At 46.5% G+C, this 24,397-nt stretch overlaps 1 protein-coding gene across 3 annotated transcripts in view; it reads right to left on the bottom strand.

The window, feature by feature from the left end:
• The window catches only part of PSMF1 (proteasome inhibitor subunit 1), a 46,638-nt gene extending 23,646 nt beyond the window's left edge, over positions 1–22,992 (bottom strand). The window contains exons 1-4 of one of the 3 annotated variants that reach the window (XR_006200506.1): positions 22,820–22,992; positions 18,528–18,671; positions 12,034–12,186; positions 10,552–10,634 (exon numbers count right to left, since the gene is read on the bottom strand). Coding sequence is in view for 2 of the 3 variants with exons in the window: in XM_042931372.1 (XP_042787306.1) it covers positions 10,552–10,634; positions 12,034–12,186; positions 18,528–18,671; positions 22,820–22,924 (485 nt within the window). In the remaining variant the exon portion in view is untranslated. Of the gene's footprint in view, positions 1–10,551; positions 10,635–12,033; positions 12,187–18,527; positions 18,672–18,778; positions 18,870–22,819 lie in introns of those variants that run through there. The other 2 variants (XM_042931372.1, XM_042931373.1) reach the window with 2 other exon arrangements.
• Between the last annotated feature and the right edge of the window lie 1,405 nt (positions 22,993–24,397).

Below are 24,397 nucleotides of genomic sequence, written 5' to 3'. Positions count from 1 at the left end.
AGTATGTTCTTTGACCATACAGATTCACACTAAACATCAAAACGCAAAGAAACCTGTAATACATGGAAATTAAGCAATATGATTCTAGATAATCCACAGATCAAAGAGGAAGACATGAAAAAAAAACTATAAAGCACTTAATAAAAATAAAAATACAACCTATTAGGGGCAGTTGGGTGGCTCAACTGGTTAAGTGTCCTACTCTTGATTTTGCTCTGGTCATGAACTCAGGGTTCGTGAGATCGAGCCCCTCATGTTGGGCTCCACACTGACAGCATAGAGGCTGCTAGGGATTTTCTCTCTTCCCCTCTCTCTCTGACCCTCTTCTGCTCACGTGTGTTCTTGCTCTCTCTCAAAATAAAAAAATAAACTTAAAAAAAAAAAAAAGGGGGCGCCTGGGTGGCTCAGTCGGTTAAGCATCCAACTTCGGCTCAGGTCATGAGCTCGCGGTTTGTGAATTTGAGCCCCAGCTTGGAGCCTGGAGCCTGCTTCAGATTCTGTGTCTCCCTCTCTCTCTGCCCCTCCCCTGCTCACGATCTGTGTGTGTGTCTGTGTGTGTGTGTGTGTCTCTCTCAAAAAGTAAATAAACATTAACAAAAAATTAAAAAAAAAAACTTCTTAGCACTAAAAACTTAACACTGGAAAAGAGGAAAGAAATCGATAATCAGAATTCTGACCTCAAGAACACAGAAAAAGGGCAAATTAAGCCTGAAGCAAGCCAAAGTAAGGAAGTAATAAAGAATAAAAATCAATGAAAGAGAAAACAGGAAAATGATAGAGAAAAATCAATAAAAAAACTAGTTCATCCAAAGAATGAATAAAATTGACAAACTTCTAGCAAAATTGGCAAACACAAAAAGAAAGAAGACACAAATCACCAATATCGAGAGCGACATGGGCTATTAAAACACATCTGTTGCCACTGAAAGGGTCATAAGAGAACTAAAAACAACTTACTTCGACAACTCAGAGCAGACCAAGTCTTCAAAAACCACAATCCAACCACTCCACCAAAATAAAATAGATAATCTAAATAGTTCTATTCTAGTAACAAAATTCATACTTAAGCACCCAAAACAAATCTCCAGACCCAGATGATTTCAGTAGAGAACGCCACCAAACGTTTAAAGAAGAATTAACACCAATTTACAGTTATTTCCAGAAAACATAAGATGAAGAAATATTTCCCAACTCATTTTATGAGGCCAGTGTTGCCTCATGTCAAAACCAAAGACAGTACAAAAAACAAAAACTACAGACCTGTGTTTCCCATGAACTGGGATGCACAAATGCTCAAGAAAACACTAACAAGTTGAATTACAAATATATAAAAAGAATCATATGCCAAGGATTTACTGTTGGTATGCAAGGATGGTTCAGTATTCACGAATCCCTACCATATCAGTAAGCTAAGACAAATCGCACGATCCTATCAATTGAAGCAGAAAATGCATCGGACAAAATCCAACATGTAAAGCCACTCATGATAAAAACTTTCAACAAACTAGGAAAAGAGAGGAACTTCTTGAGCTTCATAAAAAATACCTACGGGGCGCCTGGGTGGCTCAGTCGGTTAAACATCCGACTTTGGCTCAGGTCTTCATGTCATGGTTCGTGAGTTTAAGCCCCACTGTGCTGACAGCTCCGAGCCGGGAGCCTGCATTGGTTTCTGTGTCTCCCTCTCTCTCTCTCTGCCCCCCCCACCCTCACATTTTGTCTCTCTCTCTGCATCTTCCCTGCTCACGCTCTCTCTCTCAAAAATAAATAAACATTAAAAAAATTTTTTTTAAATACCTACGAAAACCTACAGTTAACAACATACTAGACTTGAGTTGATTGGAGGGTATTTCTGAAGCTAAGTGGGAGGGAGAGACTTAGGGAAGGAGGGAAGAAAAGCTACACTATGGCTTTCTATCCCCTTTTGGCTTACTGGAATGGGAATAGAGGTAAAAAAAAAAAAAAAAAGTCTTACAAATTAAGTTTCTCTTTTACTGGGAAGCCACTGAATAGGCAGATATGGATTCCATTCCTATATGGATATACACCTATAGGTATATATCCCTAGGCAGTATGTTCTCTGGACCTTAAATACTGAGTTTTGGAAGAAGGCTGGTCATATGAGTGGAGTAATAATGACGTAACAACTAATATTTACCGATCATTTACTATGTGGCAGGTACTGTTCTAAGTCCTTTATATACATTAACTACATGAGTTTTCAGAAGTATTTATTACAGATCTAGTAAATAAAGGTAGAATTAAAAATAATAATAATAATAATAATGAAAGACTGAACACTTTGCCTCCGAGACTGGGAATATGGCAAGGATGTTCTCTCTCACCACTCTTAAATAACATATTGCAATAAGGCAATAAATAAATAAGAAAAAGGAAAGAAAAAGCACAGAATAAAGCAAAGAATAAAACTGCCCCTATTTGCACATGACATGATAGTCTATCTTGACGTTACCAAGAAATCCTCAAAAAAACTCCAAGAACACTGAGTTCACCAAGGTGACTGCACATAAATGATCTACAAAAATAAACTGCATTTCTATACACCAATAATAAATATTTGAAAATCAAACTAAGAGCAGAACGCCATTTACAATCACTCCTCTCCTGCAGAGAAGAAATAGCAAAAGCATGTTTAATAAGATCTATCTGCTGAAAATTACAAAATGATGATGAAAGAAATCAAGTAGGACCTAATAAATGGAGATACACCATGTTCATGGTAAAAATGTCGATTTTCCTCATTATAGGTTTAATGCCACCCCTATCAAAATCCCAGCAAGGTTTCTATAGACATAAACAAGCTTATTCTAAAGTCTGTACAGAAAGGCACAGACCCCAGAATAGCTAAGACTATCTTGACAAGAAAAAGTCGGTGACAGAAATCATTTCTACTCAATGTTAAGGTCTACTATGTAGCCACATTAATCCAAACTGTTTGATACTGGCAGAGGGACACACACAAAGATCAATGGGAAAAAATAGAAAACCCCCAAATAGACCCACATAAACAGAGACGATCGCTTCTCGAAAAAGCTGTAAAAGCAAATCCAGTGAAGGAAGAACAAATGGTGCTGGAGTAACTGGACACCCACAGGCAAGACAATGAGCCCCTGTCTGAACTTCATACCTGATACAGAAATTAACTTAAAACCGACCGCAGACTTAATTCTAAAACATGAAACTATAAAACGTTTAGAAAAAAACATAGGAGGGATGCCTGGGTGGCTCAGTCGGTTGAGCGTCCGACTTCGGCTCAGGTCATGATCTCATGGTTTGGGAGTTCGAGGCCCGCGTCGGGCTCTGTGCTGACAGCTCAGAGCCTGGAGCCTGCTTCGGATTCTGTGTCTCCCTCTCTCTCTCTGCTTCTCCCTGACTCACGATCTGCCTCCCTCTGTCTCTCAAAAAATAAATAAATAAATAAAACATGAAAAAAAATTAAAAAACAAATAAAAGATGTTGCTTGTTATAAAATCATTAAAAAAAAAAAACCATAGAAAATCTTGGGGAGCTAGAGGTAGTTTGCAAAGTGTTCTTGACACCAAAAGCATAACCCATAAAATTGATAAAATAAATATTAGCAAAATTAAAAAGGTCCGCTTTGTGAAAGGCCCTATTAAGAGAATGAAGAAACAAACTACAGGCTGGTAGAAAACATTTATAAGCTACCATCTCAGAAAGGACTTGCATCTAAAAAATATAAAAACTCTCAAATGAGCAACAGTTAAAAAAAAATCAAAACAAAAAAACCCACCCAACCAATCCAAACAAAATGGGCAAAAGACACGAACAGACATTTTGCCAAAGAAGACACACGGACGGCAGATACACACGAAAAGACGCTCATTGTTAACCATTAGGTTAATATAAAGTAAAACCACGATGAGATATCACTACGTGTCAGAATAACTAAAATGAAAGAGTGACCACACCAGATGCTGGTGAAGGTGCGGGGAAACCATGTTACTCACACACCGGCAGTGGACACATAAAATGGTACAGACACCGTAGAAAATCATTTGGCAGTTTCTTAAAAAACTAAACATGCAACTACTATCGTGCTCTTGAGCATTTATCACAGAGAAGGGAGAATCACGTCCACACAGAAGCCTGCACGGGAACATCCTGAGTACCTTCATTTGTAACGGTGCAACAATGGAAACAATGAGATATCCTTCAAGGAGTGAATAGTTACACAAACTGTTGCACGCCCATGCGGCGAAGTGCCACTCAGCTTTACACAGGAACACACTATCAATGCATGCAACAACTCAGAGGGATGACAAGAGCACTACGCTGAGAACAGCCAATCCCATAAGCTTGCATACTGTATGATTCCATGTATAGGACATTTTTGAAAATGAGAAAATTTTAGAAACGGAGAATAAATGGCGGTTGCCAGGGAGTTAGGGATGGGAAGGGAGTGGGGTGGCCACATAAGGGCATCAAAAGGGATCATTACGGTGATAGAAAGGCTTTGTATCATTATATCAATGTCAACATCCTGGCTGTAGTATCCAGTAAGGTTTTGTACAATGTTATCACTGAGGTAAAACGTATAAAGGATACGAAAAAATGTCTGTATTATTTCTTACAAGAAGACTATAATTATCTCAAAATAAAAGGTTTAATATTTATAACCATAAGAAGAACAGAGAATATTAAACTAGACCAGCAATTTCGAGTTTTCTCTTGCACAGAAGGGGGCCCAAGGAGAACAAGAGAGAAAGCCAAGTGGATGGGACCCAGGGATCTTCATTTCCTGCCCCTACCCTTTCCATCGGAGCAATTTTACTTTAACTAGTTTAATATGTCAATCCTAAAGAACACTGTGCTTGAAAAAGAGTTCCGTGGTTCAAAAGTCTAACACCTACAAGGCCTTGGGAGATCTATGGGCCTGTGGTCTCTACATCCCTATAAAGATCAGGGTTTTGCTCAGAACCTAGAATTATGGGGACCTTGCTGCTTCCCTGAGCAAGCTGGGTGGAAGGGATAAATCTAAGTCCCCTTTCCTTTCAATCAGATGAGGTTGTGTGTGATACGGCCGGCCGGAAGGCCTACGATCTCCCTCTGGAGGGTGTGTGTTTACCTATAGAGCTCAGGTCTGATTTAAAAACTGCCAAGTACTGAAGAAGTTCTGCACAATTTCTAAGCCTCAGTAGCACTGCCATTTTGGTAGCAGCAAAAGACAGCCTGTGGCCTGTCATCCTGAAGGACTGGAAAGAGAAGAGGCTTGGCAGTAAGGAACAGGTTCGGACCCCTTAGCAAATCCGAGATTGCTCACCAAGGGGCACAAGTCCCCACCCAGAGTGGACAAGACATGCCATGAAGACCGAAAGAGGAGGGCCCGGTGGGGGAAGGTGACTAGAAGCAGGCACTTCAGTGTCGCCGGCAATAAGACAGAGCAGAGAGGGAGAGAGCCTTATGATTAAGAGGCAGATCCACACGCCAGCTCACAGAGCCTCAGTTTCCATGGAGATGATTCCCGGTGATCAGATTTTTCCCCTTTGCATGTCTAAGAGCTGCTGCACCCAGCACCGAACACTCTGTGCCGACATCTTGTTTTGTTCTCACAACGCCGCGAGGTAGTACTGTTGGTCCCTCATTTCACAGTAAACAAAAAACAAAATACTCCCCCAACACAAAGCCCCAACACCAAAAACGTATTCACAAAAAAGAAATGGAGACACGGTCACTTTTTCTCTCAGCACCGCTCAGGGCTAAAAGCTGCAATGAGCATGAGCAGCCTCATACGGTACCTGGGTTCTTCCACCTTCTCCCACAATAGAATTCCAGAACGAAGAATCAAGAGAAAGACTCCCAGTCCTTCCCTTACCCACTTTAGGAGCGTGGGAGTCACGGAGCGGGCAGCGCCCACAACAGCAGCTCTGGGCTGGCCTCGCCTCTCTCTTCCATGCCACAGTCCACTATACGCGAAACAGACCCGGGCCCTGCCCTCAAGGGGATCACAGCCGGTGGGGGAGAGCGACCGACCCTGATCATAGAACACCCACTTCGTAAATGCTGAAAAGGGTGTTTCGAAAGCTCAAACGTGGTGGGGAGCAGGAGAGGTTTCTCTGAAGAACTCTTCAATGGGAACTGAAGGGAGAACAGGAGTTGGCTGCATGGGGAGCTGGGGAGAGTATTCTAGGCACAGGGAAGAGCTCTGCAGAAGGGAGAGGAAGCAGGGCACGGAGGCCGAGACACAGGAACTAGGGGCGAAGTGGTCCAGGACGGGGTTATGCTTTAGGCCTCCTCAAGGCGTTTGTTCTTTATTCTAAGAGCAACCGACATTCGCTGAAGGGTTTCAGGTATCTTTCAGATTAACAAGAATTTTTAACTGCGAGAAAATACATACAAAATTTACCCTCGTAACCATCTTTAAGCATACAGTTCAGTGGTGTATTCACGTTACTGTGCCATCGCTTCCACTGTCCGTCTTCAGAAATCTTGCAAAACTGAAACTCTGTCCCCATTAAACAGTAACTCCCCATTCTCCACGTTCCTAGCCCCTGGCAGCCACGATTTGACTTTCTGTCTCTATGAATTTGACTACTATAGGCACCTCATCTAAGCGGAATCATACTAAGTGTCTGTCTGCTTGTGGGTGGCTTATTTTGCTCCGCGTAAGGCCCTCGAGGTTATTCCACGTTGCAGCATGTGTCAGCTTCTCCTTCCTTCTTAAAGCTGCACAAATGTAGTCACCGACCACATTGTATGTATACACTACATTTTGTTTACCCCCGCATCTGTTCTAGGTATTCACGGATACCTACATGGCTTCCAACTTCTGCTGGTATGATAAATGCTTCTATGAACATGTGTGTGCAAATATCTATTCTGGACCCTGCTTTCAATGTTACCGGTTATACCCAGAAGTTGAATTGCTGGACCCCATGGTAACTTAATTTTGTGAGGAACCACAACACTGTTTTCCATAGTGGCTGCACCATTTTATGTTTCCACCAATGGTGCACAAGCATTCCAACTGCTCCACATCCTGGCCAACACTTGTGTTTTTTTTTTTTTTTTTTTTTGACAGTAGCCATCCTAACATGAGTGAAATGGTACCACTGAAGGATTTCAAGCAAGCGTTTTAGCCACAATCTTATTATCTGTTTTAAAAGGCTGGTCCGACTACTGGGTGGGAAATCGACTGAAAGGTGGTAAGCAGGAACAGAAGTAGGCATCTCCTCACGTAAAGGCCACATGGAAGGGGGCAGAGACAATGATGGAGGCAGGTGATTTGGAAGTCTGAGAGGAGTGGAGGGGGTTAGATATAATAAAATACAACACAGGAATGCCTGGGTGGCTTGGTTAAGCGTCCGACTTCGGCTCAGGTCATGACCTCACAGTTCGTGACAGCTCGTGTCGGGCTCTATGCTGACAGCTCAGGGCCTGGAGCCCTGCTTCTGATTCTGTGTCTCCCTCTGTCTCTCTGCCCCTCCCCTGGTCAATGTGTGTGTGTGTGTGTGTGTGTGTGTGTGTGTGTGTGTCTCAAAAATAAACAAACACTAAAAAAAACCCCACAACAGGGTTTCTAGGCAGTTCTGGTGACTGAATTTACGGTGATGCCGGGCTTCCTCTAATCAAGGAGGCTGATGAGGATGGCAACAAAGTCCCTAAAATGGAATAAAGTGGAAATAATTGGGCCTGACTATGTAACAGACAATGTCATTACACCTATGGAGAAAGCAGCATTAATCTAAGTACATTTTGAACACAATACTCTGACTATAACATCCTCAGTGGGACACAGTTGAAGAACAAAAGAATTGGAAAGAAATTATACTTGGAACTTTACTGGGTTGATTTGTTCTTCGTTGGCACTGACGTCGCAGTTCAGAAACTGTGTGTACTTCAGGATCAAACAAATGAGTAAATATGCTGATGCTGTTGGAAATCAGGGTCCACGCCACAGAAGGATACAAATACGGAATAAGAGAGTTAAGAATCCCTTGGTGTTAGATTAAAAATGAAAGCATCAGTTTAAAATTTAAGAAAAGACTTTAAGGAAAAAGCTTTCAAGCTCTATTCATCTACAGGGCATGGAAGCAATAGTATCCTTGTATTAATGAGCACATTCAGGGCCCAGATTTTGGTTGTTAAATATGATTCCCCACTAACAGACATCATGGCTCCCTAGAAAACTGGCTGATTACAAGGCAGGGGCAAGGAAATTACAAGGGAAGGCGGGAATATTTTATTGTGCCAGAAAGTGTGAAACGCTCTAAGAATGATGGGGACATGTCAAAAGGACAAAGAGGCAGCTTGAAAGGGTTCCCACTGGCCAACTCTGGAACAACTGAAGCATCCAAAGCATGATAGAAATGGACCATAACTTAGAATAAAAAAGAATCCATTGTCTACACTGGTATTTAAAAGAAATAAAAATAAAGGGGACAGGGAGAATAGAAAACTCTTTTTTATAAAAAATGCTGATAAATGTAGTTAGAATGATTAGAGTAGAAAATTACTGCCTTACAAACATCACTGTAGTAACTGACTCAGGCGAGAATCATCCACAGATGCCAAAACTACCGGGTAAAAGACCGTTAGGAGGCAGAACAGTATGGTCTGCTAGCACAATCCCGCAGATCGCTTATGAAACACAAAGGAAAACAGATGCCTTCACTATAGAAAGAGCTGGCAGACACTGTCCTAACCAAGTCATCAAAATGAACCAAGTCAACAAGACAGATGTCTATGCCTGATGCAAACACCCTGAGAGCACAGCCTCACCTATGTGGTGCTCTTGGCAAAAATGTTCAACCGGAATCAAATGAGGAGGAAATAAGCTAATAAACCTGATCACGAGGAAACAATCTGAACCTCCTACACAACAACTGACCTCAAGTCTTTTTCAAAAATACCAAAACCATGGAAAATAAACATCTAGGAAACTGTTCTGGATTAAAAGTAATTAAAGAGCCAGGAAAATAAATGCAATATGTGATGTTTGGTTGGGTAAGAAAAAACCCCAAAGAGCCAAAAGACTAGTTAAAAAGGATACCACCAGGATGACCGCAGAAATATCAACAGACTGTGTATTAAAGGACTATCTAGGGGCGCCTGGGTGGCGCAGTCGGTTAAGCGTCCGACTTCAGCCAGGTCACGATCTCGCGGTCCGTGAGTTCGAGCCCCGCGTCAGGCTCTGGGCTGATGGCTCGGAGCCTGGAGCCTGTTTCCGATTCTGTGTCTCCCTCTCTCTCTGCCCCTCCCCCGTTCATGCTCTGTCTCTCTCTGTCCCAAAAATAAATAAAAAACGTTGAAAAAAAAATTAAAAAAAAAAAAAAAAAAAAAAAAAAAAAGGACTATCTACGTTTCATTTCCTGAGCGTGATAACTATGTTAAGGTTATATAGGAGGTGCCCTTGATGAATACGGAGATACTGCTTGAGCTTAGGGGTGAAGGTTCATAAAGTGTGGAAATAATTCTCAGGTGGTTCAAGGACAGAACAGCACACAGCAAAACTAAGCAAATGTGGCAACACGTTAAAAACTGGTCAACAGAGATGACAGGTATGCGAGCGTTCACTGTAATATTTTTACAAACCATCCTTTCTGTGGGGTAGCAAATTTCAAAATAAAACGTTAGGAGAATGAGAAAATAAGCCAGACCGGGAGAAGATATTTGCAAAACTCACATATGATAAAAGACTGTACCCCAAATATACAAAGCACTCCTACAACTCAACAGTAAGAGAACAGACCAATGAAAAAAATGGGCCAAAGACCCAAATGAACACCTCACCAAAGAAGATGTGCAGATGGCAAGAAAGCATATGGAAAGATGCTCGGCATCATGTGTCACTTGGGAACTGTAAATTACAACAAGGTACCACCATACACTTATCAGAATGGCCAAATCTGCAAAACCGACACCACCAAACGCTTACAAGGCTGTGGAGCAACAGGGATTCTCATACGTTGCTGGTGGGAATGCGAAATGGTACTGCCACCATGGAAGACAGCACGGCAGTTTCTTAGAGAAGCAAACATACTCCAACATTCCCCGTAGTGAACCTGCAGGTCAACTATGGAGTCCGGGTGAGGATGTGTATTGATGGAGGTTCTTCCACTATAACAAATGGAGCACTTTGGTGCAGGACGCTGACGGTGAAGGAGGCCGTGTGGGGGTGGTTGGAGGGGAAGGTGTTCATGGCAACTCTTTGCGCTCGTTCACTGTGAGCCTAAAACTGCGCTAAAAAATAAAGTCCATTCAAAAGAAAACAAAGTTGGAAGCGGAGATCCAATCAGGTACACCTTTTCTCCAGGAGCCTCTTCTGACTGACCCACTCCCCTGAGGCCACTGTAGCACTTGTGGACGCTTGATTACATCACTTTACTTCACGTGGCACTTCCCATGTGAATCTTCTCTTAAAATAAATTAAAAACAGAAAAGAGAACTGAGAAGTGACTGTGCCCAGGAGACAAAGACCATTCTATTAACCTTTCTTGACTCTCTCGACTTCTCTGCCCTATTCCATTGTTTCTCTCCTCTTTTTCCCAGGGAAAAGCCATCACTTAGAAGTACCTGTGGAAGTCACCCAGGTGTTCTGAATCGACATAATCATCCAAGTTCAGTGTCAAATCTGATACCTGCTGTGAGCCACATTCCTAGAAAAATGAAAACAGAAAACGAAAGATTGGGAAGATTTCTGGGCTAATGGGTGGGTGGGTGGGTGGAGAACAACAATTAAATACTCAGTTTAAGGAAATATACATGAGCAAAGAAACATACCAGGAATGTCTGTAATACGCGAAATACCTCCAATGCAGAGGGGGCTTCTCTGATTTAGGAATATTGCCTTTCTAGGCAGAGCCCAATAAACCTACTTCCCAGGCTCTTTTGTAGCTTGGGCACAGGCATGTAATTGAGGTACCAAATGGATGCACGTCTCTGACTTGGAGGCAGCAATGTGGAAAAGCCAGGGGCAGACATCTTGCTAAAGAGGGGAGGCACAGAGACACCAGTGGCTCACGAGAAGGTGCCGAGGGCCTGTAGCATCAGCCGGCACCTAATGCCTGGGGCGGCAGCAGCAGCAGTGGTTTCTACGGCCTGGTTTTGAGGGACTGTCTTGAAAGCCCAGCCTTGAACCTGTTTCTCTAGCCTTTCCAATAATTCAGTGAGCTATTTCACCTCTTGTAATAAACCCAATCTGTTTAAACTAACCTAAGGCAATTTTGTTATTTTTTACTAAGAACTCTGTCTGATACAAGATCTAAATGTTCATCAAAACAGAAAGGGATAAATACGTTATGGTTATTAGACACTACCTCGTAGTTAAAACAAATAAAGTATATCTTTACATGGGAACGTATGTAGACTGCATGGTACTTTTCTATGAGCACGCAGAGACAACCAGGACATACTTAACAAGAGTTCGCTGTCCCTGTGGTGCACAGTCCAGTGGCAGAATTCAAACACTAAATACCTAATTACAAACTGTGGTAGGTACCAGGCAAGGAAATAAAATGATGAAGTAGAGAGGCATAATTTAGATTTTTCTGGCAGGTTGAGAGTAGGTAGTCAGGACTGCACTTTTTGAGGAAGTGAAAAACGGGAGGGAGTTAGCAGGGGCTAAAGGCAGAGAGGAGGGTGCGGGTGAGGTGGCCCACAGTGGAGGGGAAGTTTTTTCCATCCCTGGAAATAAGAAACGTAAGGGCTCCAGGATAGCAGAGAGCTAGGCTTATCCAAAGAAAAGTAGTCCTCCGGGCCTACAATAAGCATTTTTCCTCCTCTGTTGTCAGTGAAAGGATTTATCCTAATTTACATAATCATTCCCCAGTGATGGAAAAGTCCCTCCCTTGATAAAACCGGAAGGTGAATATCTTTGAACAGAAAGCTTTTTTATATTGAGGATTCTTGCCTCGCCTCAGTTCCAAAAGTAGGATCCCTTGGATAAAGGCCTCACAAACATTTAAGGCCTTTGATCTGTACTGCTAAATGAGCTACACAAAGGTGATCACAACGTGTGCTCCCACCAGCAGATACCAACATGTCCCCGAGACTCACCAGCACATTGATGATCACGCTGTTCTCCACGGTGACAGCCTTCACAAGGAGCTTTCTGGACCCATCCTTAGACTCATACCGGAGGACATACAGGTCTTTATTGCTGTTCCATTCAGCTGGGAGCAGTTCTGATTTCTTATCATTGGGACCCGGCTGAGAAGACACCAGGGTTGAGAGGAGGAAGATGACGACCTCAGAGCACAGAGCGAGGAAGGACTTCACAGATAATCTAATCCCACTCCCTCATTTCACAGATTAAGGACATGGAGGTCAACAGAAACAAAAGGCCCAAGTCAGAGGTCTGGGATCTATCTCTGGACTCCTGCTCTAGAGCTTTCTGCCTTGTAGCTGCCTGCCTTTGTGACACAGTACTGGAACCTGTCCAGAATCCGTAGCCTCGGGTTTACTAATAATGTCCTCTCCACCTCCCTCCCCAAGAATCAGGCCAATCTCCTGAAGGGATACTACGAAATTCTAAGGCAGCAGTTTTCAAAGCTCAGAACCTGGACCATCTGTAACAGGAGCACCAAAACGTTACCTAAAAATAAAGATTCTAGTGCACTCTCGTCCAGGCTACTGTGGTGGTTTGATACTGTTGAGATTCATCTGTGTCAGAGTGTTTAACCACATACGATCCATTATACAGCACCCCGCTGCCGTGAAGTTCACAGCTACATACAGTGTGGTGCTGCATGAACACGCCGCAAGGTACGCATTCGGTGGGGATGCATATTTGGACTGTGTACAGGTTGGCTGTTATAAATGAGGCTGCTATGAACATCTGTGTACACACGTCCTGGCACGCACGTAGTGAACTTCCATAGAGTGCGTACGAGGAAAGAACTTTTAATTCATGACATAAAGCCAAACTGTTTTCCAAAGAGGTACTGATTTACACTTCCACCAACAACATAGGAGTTCTTGTATTCCACATGGTCAGCAACCCCGTCACTGTCCAATTTAAAAATTTTTGCCAAGCTGGTGTGTGTAAAAATGCATCACTGTGAGTTATGATGTCTTCTTTTTCTATTTAAATAACTCTAGGACTTTCCTTTTACACATTAAAGTTTGAGAAGCAGTTTCTACACTATTTTTTTAAAGATCAAGTTTTTCTTTTTTTTCAAGTTTATTTATTTTTGAGACAAAGACAGCACAAGCAGGGGAGGGGCAGACAGAGAGAGGGAGACAGAGAACCCCCAGTAGGCCCTGCGCTGTCAGCACAGAGCCCAACATGGGGCTCGAGCTTATGAGTTGTGAGATCTTGACCTGAGCTGAAATCATGAGTTGGATGCCTAACCTACTGAACCACCCAGGTGTCCCCAAGCTTTCTTTTTTCTTAAGTTTATTTCGAGAGAAAGAGAGTGTTCACTCATATGCACATGGTGAGCAGTGGGAAGGGGCTGAGAGACAGAGAATCCCAAGCAGGCTCCATACCGTCAGTGCAGAGCCTGACCTGGGGCTCAATCTCAGAAACTGTGAAATCAGGACCTGAGCCAAAATCAAAAGCCAGACACTTAACCAAACTGAGCCACTCAGGCACCCCTAAACTATTTCTACAGTAATAGAGTGATTTACAGGTGGGGAAAGATTTCTTGAGATCCATAAATGAGAAAAAGTACTGTCTTTGAGACTGTTCCAAATTTAAAGCTTCTGCTCAACAACAGACACTGCAACACTAACAGGCAGCCACTCTGCCATGGCTACAAATGAAAAAGGATTAGTAACTAGCACGTTAAGGGAATGCCTGGAAAATGAACAATAAAAATTAGGAACCCACTTGAAAACTTGACAAAAGATATGAACAAGCAAAAGATAACGGCAGATAACAGTACATAAAGGGCTGTTAAAAACTTGACTAGCATCCAGAGAAGGACAGGTGGAAATAATGAGACTCCAGGTTACAACCATCAGACGGGTATTATCCATTTTTCTATTTATTTATTTATTTATTTATTTGCCAGGTGTTCATGTGGGTGTGGGGAGAATGTGAACCTTCAGACACCACTGGTGGCCCTTTACATTCCTACAACCCCTCTGGAAAGCAATCTGGCAGTATTTGGTGCGATTAGGTAAGCTGACACCCTATGACCCCAAACCTCTCTTCCTGGAAGAAACCCTGTGCACAAAAGCACAGGGGTCATGACAAGGGATCTTCGTCACAACCTTGTCATGAGCACCAAAGTGGAGGTGAAATGAAAAGATATGCTCACAGTGGAATACTACATAGGAGTTATAAGAAACAGACTAGATCAAATTGTAGCATCATACAGATATTGATCAAAAATACAACTTAAACTTTTCTTAAAATTAAGAAAAAATGTGATTTATAGCTAGGTATCACTCATGTAAAAAATTTTTAAAACACACAAAAACACTCTATATACTTTTTTCACGGATACCTACTTATGTGGCTAAACACAAGCAAGTGGACTGACTGGGAAGCTCTGTACTCAGGAGAGTATGTTGGGAGAAGCTGGACCAAAGATGAAAAACAGCAAAACACAAAAATGGGCACCGCAGCCCTTACACACACCAAGGACGATGGGAGGTCAAAGGCAGAGAATTGTGGGCCTCTCCTCTTTGGTCACCCTTAGTGCTCAGGAATCCAAAGGGGGAAGTGGTCCCCAATACAATTTAAGATGTTGCAACTGGCATGGTTTAAAAGCTGGCTGGATGACAAGGAAACTCACAGGCCTGAAGCAAAGAAACGAGAGTGACAAAAACCGCAAGTGAAACCAATCAAAACAGTCCACTAAGTGATGAAGAGAAACAATCCCCCACATCCAACCGGGTAGATTTCCTGTTAATAGGTCTAGTGCCGTGGATTTAAGGTTTACTTTGGAAGCCAAGAATTTGACAACATGCCTCGTTTTTGTTCTGTCAGAGGCCTCTGAATTTATGTTTATATCCACCACATACAGCGTTTAACACACCAGAATTCTTCCTCGGAGTATAGATAATTCATGAGGCTCACTCTCCTATGTCTCTCACTGCCGGGTAACTGATGGTACCAGCCCAAGGGCTGCCCTGATAATGGGAAAAACAGGTGGGACCAAGAGGGACTGGCCCTGGTGATAATCAGGCCAAACACGGCATTCAACTGTCTTCTAGGCACTGACATCAGTATCGGGCCCCCCAGAAAGCTGCAGCTGGAAAGTAGCCAAAGTATATGGTTATACAGTTTAACACCCTCAGGTGAAAAATTCAAGGGCTGAGAGGGGCTGGGAAGGGCCCAAGGTCACGGTAAGTCAGGTGCACAGCTGGGTTTGGGCTTCAGTGCTCCTGGTTGCTTGGTCTATGGCTGGAGATTTTTCCCAGCCAGGTCCACCACACTGGCCCCTAAAAAGTAAAGATAGTTGTCCACTTAGGCAAAATCCTAAGCATTCTTCAGTGACCATGAGTTCATCCCAGGGTCTCTGGGCTAAAATCCACCCAAAGAAACCCAAACATCATCTTGGGCATTTTCTCTCTTTTGTCAAAATCTTTAGATTCCTCCAACAGGAAACAAGATTCTCTGACCTCTACCTATGGCCATCTCTAACCCCTTGCTACCTGACCCACCTGACACCTCTGTAAAGCTCTTAGGAGGAGCGGCACTCACTTCGAGGAAGTGCTCCAAATTCAGTCAATTTTTATTGAAGCCAATGGCCTCACTGCTCCTCTAACCAAGTTTTACATATGCAATTTCCCTGAACAAGAGGAGATAAAACCAAAGAGAAAAGCAACAACTTTGTATTTAACTGTCAATATGCTATATGATCAGGCACATACTTTTGGGACCTTCCTCTCTCTTATCACCCTTAGAAGGGTGGGGAGCAGGAGGTGGCTGGAGAGGCAACATGAACATCCTCCAGGCATGGCAAACACTGTTGGTCTCAGCTGAGTCTGCTGGTTTCAAGGCTGACAATTAAACCCTCTTTTAAATAAACTGATAGGAAAGATGCCTCTCTACAGGCCTTCTGCTCCAGGGGACGCTGACTCAGCAGCGGTTAGAGAAGGGGAAGTGCAATGTGAGCTTTAGCATTACTTGTGAGAAAGGGCACAGAAGCAGACACACCAGTGTGCAATACAAACACCCATCCCCAGAGGGCACGCACGACTTAGCACTGGGGAGGGGGACACATGGACAGTGGGCAGTGCCTCTCACAACCTTCATCCCCACCCTCCCTGGCCTCCCGTAAGACATCTGGGGCTGGCAGCTTTTTCTGGCCTGTATGAACTCAACACGTGGCACCATGAACACAGTGGAATTAGATGGACCTTTAGGAATCAGTGAAGGACCTTTTCTGTTCTTTAAACCAGTATTAGAATGAGATCACATTCTTTCTACACAGTTCACCTGAAAATTCGGCAAGGGGATGATGCTGAAGGAGGCAATGACCTATAGGAACTGGTGTCCCTAAGCTGTCAAAGCAACTCAGAGCTGTGGACGGGTGTGTGAAGGGACGATGCTGGGAGCAGATCTGCTGTTGATACGTCCCTGTGAAATGGGGAGAAGGGCCATTTCAGGCCCTCTGTAACAAGTTCCTGTTCTGGGGGGACAGATTCTGACTGTCAGCCCAGAAATAGCTAGCTGGGAGGTAAACCAGGTGAGGTCCATGAGGAGGGGCAGAGAGTAGGGCAGAAGTGTTAGAGCTGAAGGACAGGGCAAGGGGTCAGGGAAACAGAAGGCCCACAGAGGAGCCCCAAGGACAGGACCAGACCAAATAAGTGTTCCTCCCCCTCTGCTCTCCCTCCAATCCCACTGCATTCGGCACCATCCTGTACAGCAGCTGCCTGGACTTCCCAGGCCACGCTGAGGTGACATGACTGGGCACGTGGAAGAGCCATTCAAGATCAGAAAGGTGACGTGAGGCAAGTGAGGCAACAGCTTCTCTTGGGGCCGCTATGCACCAGAAGCGGGGAGACTGACACTTCGGGGCGCCATCTCTACCCGGTCCCAAGGCCTGAATGCTGAAAGGCAAGGGAAGTGAAGTGCAAGATGGACCGAAAAGCCCAAAACTGAACTATCTGGGAGGAAAACATGGTTTCTGCTTCCAAGTGTGTGTGTGTGTGTGTGTGTGTGTGTGTGTGAGGCTGCCCCTTCTTTTCCAGCCGTATCTCCAGTCCTAGATGCCACATGAGGGACGAAGTATGTGTGAGCCTGGAAGGGGGCAGGGATGGAGCTGCTAAGTGTGTATCTGGGGTCCCCGTGGGATACTTGAAGTCTAGGAGGATAAGAAAAGCCAGACATCCATGACAGTTCTTGTACTTCTAATCTGACTCCCGGTGAAGTGTGAGATGGGGCAGCGGTCTGGCTCACTGCTCAGGACGGTGGAATGGGGCAGCAGGGAGTGGAAGGGAGTGCCTGCCTCTCGGTGCTCAGGATGTGCAAACTGCATTTAAGGAGGGATCCCTGAAGCTCTGTGTCAGGACAGGAAAACCCGAGATGCTAAGTGTATACCTGAGACACTCAGGATTAGGGAGTTTGAGAACTGAAGCAGTGAAAAATGAGAAGAAGGTTAAAAATCTCACCCTAAGAGATGCAAAGGGTGAGGTGCCCCGCTCCCCAGAGCTGATGCAGGTTCCGAGGGTGAGAAGAATGGTGACAGGAAGGGGCAGGCTTGGAATCCTACGTGTATGAGGGGAGTGAGGCTGGGAGGATATTTTCTCTGCCGAAGTAGAAGAGAACTGAAGGGGCAGGAAGGGGGCCAAGCCCAGTTCTCACCAGGAAGCTGATGTGGAGGGTGAAAGCCACAAAGCAGGGGCAGAGAAGATGAACAAAGGCTCCAGCAAAGAATTATGCAGGAGCTTGGGCCCAGCAATCCCGGGGCTCTTTGGGTGTGAGGGCAAGGCCCCCAGCTCGGAGAGGCAGTCAGAGGACCTGCGAGCAGGAGGGGCTGACCCTGTAGGGCAGCTGTTGAGGAGGTAACCTTACCTGGCCCTCACATGCAGGGTGCAGGTGTGTACTTGTGTGGGGGGGCTGTTTCCCAGAACCTGAGCTGGGGATGACAGCGGTGAGCAGACTGCACGGGACCCTTCAGTAAAACGATAAGGGTGTGTATGTTCTCTGGGCCCCCATAAACGTGCTCGGACTCAGATATCTGGTGGAGGTTCGAGTGCAATATTGGGAACAGCACCCCCCCCCCACCCACCCCCGCCGCTATGCGGGAAGGAGCTTGGCGGAGTTCAGGCAGGTGAGGAGTGCTCAGGGGAGCTACGCCCCTGTCTCGGCGTCAGGTCCACACGATCCTGGCCTGGGAGACTGCCAGGCTATGCTGAAGCGAGCTTCTGGTCCTTGGGTTCCAAAATCATGTTGTCCCAGCTGTGTTGAGGGGCGCTGGGGTGGGATAGCAGAGGACCTCCTCGACCCGCTGTCTATACCGAAGGTTCCAGGAGCCCCAAGGCCCGGACTCCGGCGGGGGGAGGGCCAGGCGCTCTGGACCAGTACTCCGGACCTTGGATCCACCACCATACCACCACCACCCTGACCCCAGGCTGCCTCTCTGGAGTACCTGGTCGCCGACTCCCAAGCCGTAGTAGCCGTGCGTCACCACCTCCCAGTGCAGGAAACAGACGAGAGCGTCCTGCGCGCAAGTGATGGCCGGCGCCGCCGACGCGAACAGTACCTCCAAGCCCGCCATGCGCTCCCCGGGTTTCTACAGGCGGAGGGAGGAAGGAAGGGAGGGAGTGCCGTGAGCCGACTCGGCCCTGAGAGCGCGGAGGGCTCCGCTCCGCTGCTCCGCCCGCCCAGGCCTAGCCCCACCTGCGGCCAAAATGGAGACGCCCGAAGGCCGAACACGGCCGCCGGAAGTAGCTCCAAGCGCCTGACCCGTTGCGCCAGCGCGCCGACTGGAAACCCGAGCGCAGCGCTTAAACGTTCCGCCACGCAGCTCGCAGGCGGGGCGGGGCGGGGCGGGGCGGGGCGGGGCCCTTTAAAACAGGAATCTCCTTTTTCCAGGGAGTTGGAGAGATCGCCACACACGCGGGATCCTAGGTTAGGTCCTCGAGGAGAGGCTACCTTGCTCTGAGCCACAGACTTCCCATCCTCAGAATAGGGTGGGCATATGCTGGTGGAGGAAGAGTTTATGAAATATGACTAAAATATATTAATAATAATAGTTGGCACTTATGCAATGCTTGCTCCGTGCCCCATTATTCTAAATGCCTTACGTGTATTCATTAATTTAAGCGTCACGACCCAACCCTATACGGTTAGCGTTAACGGTAGCCCCGTTTTACAGAGGGGTGATTTTGACCCGAGATGACTCAGCCAGACAATGAGGGGCAGAGATGGTACCGGAACCCAGCAGTCTGGCTCCCAGGATAAAGTTTATTAAATGTTTATTGTGTGCTGGATCCTGTGCCCAAACCTCTACATCACCCTATCGACAACTCTGCGAGGTGTGTTCCATTATCGTCCCCGTTTTGCAGATGACAAAACCAGCCCAGAGAATTGAAGCCGCTTCCTCCAAGAAGATGCAGTTGCGCCTCTATGATTTTTGCCACCTGCTATTTCTTCAACAAGATTCTCGAAATCCGCTTACTGTTTTTGCTCAAGTAAATTCAGTTTTCCCATTCCAGTCAGCACCCTATAGCAAGCCACCATCACCTCTGACTTGGATGTCTGCACCAACCTCTGAACTGCCCGAGTTCATCTCTTGCCTCCCAAAGTCTGTTCTACACTCTGCAGCTGGAGATTCTGTTAGGACACACGCCAAGTCACATTCCTCCTCTGCTTAAAACTCTCCCAGGGCTCCTAACACACTCAGGGAGAGTCATGTCCTCCTTATGGTCTCTGGAAACCTGCATATGGTCTGCGCCCCGCCCCCCACACCCCTTACCTCTCTCTGACATCATCCCCTCCAACCCTCTTCTCATCCCCTGCACCCTTGGCTGCAATAACGTTGACTTCCATCCTCTCACACCCACATCTGATTCAAATGCAAAGCTAGTCAACTTTACCCTCAAAATGTATTCTGAATCTGACCACTTCCTACCGCCTCCACGGTCTCCACCCCGATCTGATCATCTAGCATCCCATACTTGGACTACTGCAGTAGCTACCTAACCAAGGTTTCCTCTCCCACACGTTCTGTTCTCCAGGTCTTTGCATGTGCTGCTCTCTCTGCCCGGAATGTTCTTTCCTCAAACATCTGCGTGGTTTGCTCCTTCATTTTAAGTGACTCTTTCTCTCACTTCCCTGGCTTCCCTGACACTACATCCAAGATAACCTCTTCTATTTTTTTTTTTATGTTTGTTTATTTATTTTGAGAGAGACAGCAGGAGGGTGCACGTGTGCGTGCGAGTGAGGGAGGGGCAGAGAGAGAGGGAGACAGAGAACCCCAAGCAGGCTGCGCATTGTCCGTGCCGGGCCCCACGCAGGGCTCAATCCCACGAACCATGAGATCATGACCTGAGCCAAAATCTAGAGTCAGACACTTCACAGACTGAACCACCCAGGCACCCCATGTCTTCTGTTCTTTAATCCCTTCCTTACCCTGCTTTCTTTCCTGCAAAGCGTTAATCATAACCTGACCTTATATCAGGTATTTATTTGCTTGCTTGTTAATTTCATGACTCTGCTCCCACTAGACCGTGAAAAGGGAGCAGAGATCATATCTGTCTTGTGCACAGGTATATCTGAGTGCCTTCCTGGCTCAATACACACGAATTGAATGAATGAATGCATGAATGAATGCTACGTGAATGAATTACTGGTGTGGGCTCAACTTAATCGGGCCGGTCTCACCTTTTTGCAGTTCACCCCTCACTTTGTTAGCTGGCCCCATGCCACTCCACATGTTTTTGTTCCCAGGATTTCTCAGGGACACCCAGATTCTCGAACCCCATCGGCAGAGATTCCAGCTAAGTGTCTGAGGTAGATTGCAGGTATGTTGACCGCACCGTGGGTGGTGCTAAAGCTGATGGACTCCTGAGCTATGCTGCCTGCGGCCTAAAACCGTTTACCCCTTCCACTGAGAAGCTCTGCACTTTTCAAGCCTCCCTGCTTTTACTTGCTCTGTCTCTTCTGCTTTAAATGTCTTCCCCGGGGGGCGCCTGGGTGGCTCAGTCGGTTAAGCGTCCGACTTCAGCTCAGGTCACGATCTCGCGGTCCGCGAGTTCAAGCCCCGCGTCGGGCTCTGGGCTGATGGCTCAGAGCCTGGAGCCTGCTTCCGATTCTGTGTCTCCCTCTCTCTCTGCCCCTCCCCCGTTCATGCTGTGTCTCTCTCTGTCTCAAAAATAAATAAACGTTAAAAAAATTTTTTTTAAATAAAAAAAAAAATAAATAAATGTCTTCCCCGGTTATTGAAAATTCCACCCATGCACCCATTCATTCGTTCACTAAACCTCCATAGGCTGTGTTGCCATGGATGGGGGTACAGACCGCGGACTGAACAGAGGTGCCCCAGGGGCAGACCCATTCCTAAGTGTCAACTGTGAGCCAGGCCCCAGATGAACAGGCTGTAGTTCCTGACACTTTGGAGCCCACGGTCTGGTGATTAAAAAAAAAAAACAAACAAGAAACTCACAAAGGTAACCCAGTGTGAAGACTGCCATGACATAGGGGCACTTGGAGGTCTGTGCAAGCCCAGAGGAGGCAATCTAATTCAGGCTGGGGGTCAGGGAGGGCTTCTTGGAGGAGGAGATACCCAACTGCACTGCATCATAATGGACGATTGGGAGAGAACTGAGGCACAAAAGGCGTCCCAGTAAAAGGGAATAGCATATGCAAAGCGTGGAGGTGTGAAATGCAGGTAGTGCTGTGTGTTTAGGGCATCGATGCTGCCTCCTGCATGAGGCCTTCCCCCATCTCCTCTGCCCACAATCAATTTCTCTGTCCTCAGTGCAGTTGGCATCAGTGGGGTGCCAAGGAGGGGACATGGGACAGCAAGAGCCATCAGTCTCACGGGGGAGGAGAATTTTATCATTGAAGCTTATTATAATGGCCGGTTTATAGTGATAATAAAAAGCAGATGGGCGTTTGGTCAGCTAAATTACTTCTTTTAACTTTTTTACAGACAACAGCCCCCCTCATTGCTTGTACCCGGGCAGACAGCTCCCCTACCCATCCCTTGGGTCGGCCACTGCTTTGCATACAATTAGGTATAACGCGAGTTTTGCAGAACTTTGTTTCCCTGTAATAAATCATCCTCCCTGTGCCAGTCTGGGTTCCCTCAGAAGCCAACCTGAGACAGGGATTTGAATGGCTTATTTGGGAGCTGCTTCCAGGAAATAGCAGCAAAAGGGTGGGGACAAGAGACTGGGAAGTGGCCAGGAGGTGTTAGGTGTTGGAGCCCTTTACCTCTGGGCACCTGAGCTCCGTCCCGTCCAGCCACTCTGGGAGACACACATCCTAGACTTGTCCCAACGGAGGGTGAGAGAATTAAGTTGATTTTTTTTCACTCACTCCCTGCGGTTGAGGGCTGCTTCTGGGGGCATGAAAAGCCTTCAGGTAGAGAACTGCAGAGTTTAGAGGAAGTAGCCTTTGGTGCTTAGAGGTGACTGCTAAGGAGTGAGTTGGATACCACGGCATCTGCTATCCTCCCCACGCAAGGATGAGCCATGACTTTGCTAGTCTGCGGCCCAGCCGGCAGCATGTAACAGATGCTAACATCTGCGTGTTGCAACAATGAGGTACGCTCTGTCTCTTGCACTAGGCTGGGAGCCCTTCGGGCCAGGACTATGTTCCATCCACGCTGAACCCCAGGGTACTCCATGGATGAGAACAAACGGGAGGATCCTCTGGGTCTGGAGGTTGAGGGTGCCCCGCCCCTGGTCCATCTGGCACTTTCTGTGGACTTACTGCCATCAACAAGAGTCTCAGTGGTCCCTGTGAGGCCTGTGATTGGCTGAGAAGGGAAGCAGGGAGAAGGTGCTTCCCCAGCTGGGCCCCCGCTACCTGGGCCATGCAGAGCCCATGCCAGAGATGAGGGCCCAGGATGATGGAAAGAACTTGAGAGAAGGCTGCAGCCACCAGCTCCTGGTTACCAAGTGACATCAATATGAGGATTCCAAGCTCCCTGGAAACTGTCTCCCTGGAAACTGTGAAGAGGTGAGCTGAAGGGCAGGGCCCAAATTTTTCAACACTGGAAGCCTGCTTTTGTGGCCTAGCATCATTCCAACACCCTCACCTCCTCCAAGAAGCCCTCCCAGATTAATAATATTCAGTATTGGAACCCGCTGGATGGGTTGGAATGTAAAGATTAGGGAAAGTTGCCTCCAGCTTTCAGAGAGTCTGGAAGTTGCAGGAAGTGCAGGAGAGCACCGCTGCCTCTTGTCCTGAGGCAGTATTCAGAGAAAAATCTGCAAAGGTGGCTGCAAAACTGAATTGAAACTGAATCCGCTGCTACTGGAGAAGCAATAAGGTGCTTCTGCTGCCTCCCATTGGCTGAATCTAACCCAGAATCCTGCTGGCAAGTCATTCTGAAAAATGGCAGGCAGGATGGGGATAGGAGTGAGGCTTTAACAGACAAATTGTCCAGTATTGTCTTATTTAATCTCATTTTAAAAAAATTTTTAACGTTTATTCATTTTTGAGAGACAGAGCATGAGCGGGGAAGGGGCAGAGGGAGAGGGAGACACAGAATCCGAAGCAGGCTCCAGGCTCCAAGCTGTCAGCGCAGAACTCGATGCGGGGCTCGAACTCACGAACCGCGAGATCATGCCCTGAGCCAAAGTCGGACGCCCAACCGACTGAGCCACCCAGGCGCCCCATTAATCTCATTTTTAAAGTGAGAAAGCTATGGCACACACTGGTTGTACAACAGCTTCCAAGTGATGCAGTCAGGATTTGAACCAGATGGTATGTCTATACATCACCACGTGGCTGTGTCCCAGGATAGGATCGAAGGGGCTTGCAGGCACCCAAGTTCTGGGTTCTGATATCTAAGCAGGAAAAGGTGAGAGAGCCATGACTGAGTTTTTCAGACTTTGGCTGGAGGCTGGTAAGGCTGGGAATAGGGAAAAAGGTATAGGCTGGGGACAGAGAAATGGTCTAAGCATGGGAAGCCCCTCCAAACGCAGGGACGCAAGGGGTCCCTGCAGAGACAAGAGATGCCACAAGAGGGCGCCCGGGCCCACCCAAGTGCCCACCCAGGGCAGCCGTGCAGGGTGAGGTGCATATCTCCCTTGTCCTGTACTGGAAGGTTCAGGGGAGCCCTAGACTGGGGACCCCACAGCAGGCTGTGTCCTCAGTGCAGTCAGAATCATCACCCATGGAAATACCTGCTTGTAACTCTGTGTGTTGTTGACCCCAAGGGGAGACAGTCCTCATGAAACTCCAGTCCCAGTGGTCCCAGAGGGTCTGCTCTGCCCCTTCTGAGACCATTCTCCTTCCAGAATCCTCCGCTTCCCTCAGCAGACATCTTCGTATACCCATCTT

This window comes from Panthera leo, chromosome A3, assembly GCF_018350215.1.
Source record: "Panthera leo isolate Ple1 chromosome A3, P.leo_Ple1_pat1.1, whole genome shotgun sequence".
NCBI classification, from domain to species: Eukaryota; Metazoa; Chordata; class Mammalia; order Carnivora; family Felidae; genus Panthera; species Panthera leo.
The sequence above is the reverse complement of the archived record's forward strand: the minus strand, read 5'-3'. Positions and strand labels throughout refer to the sequence as shown.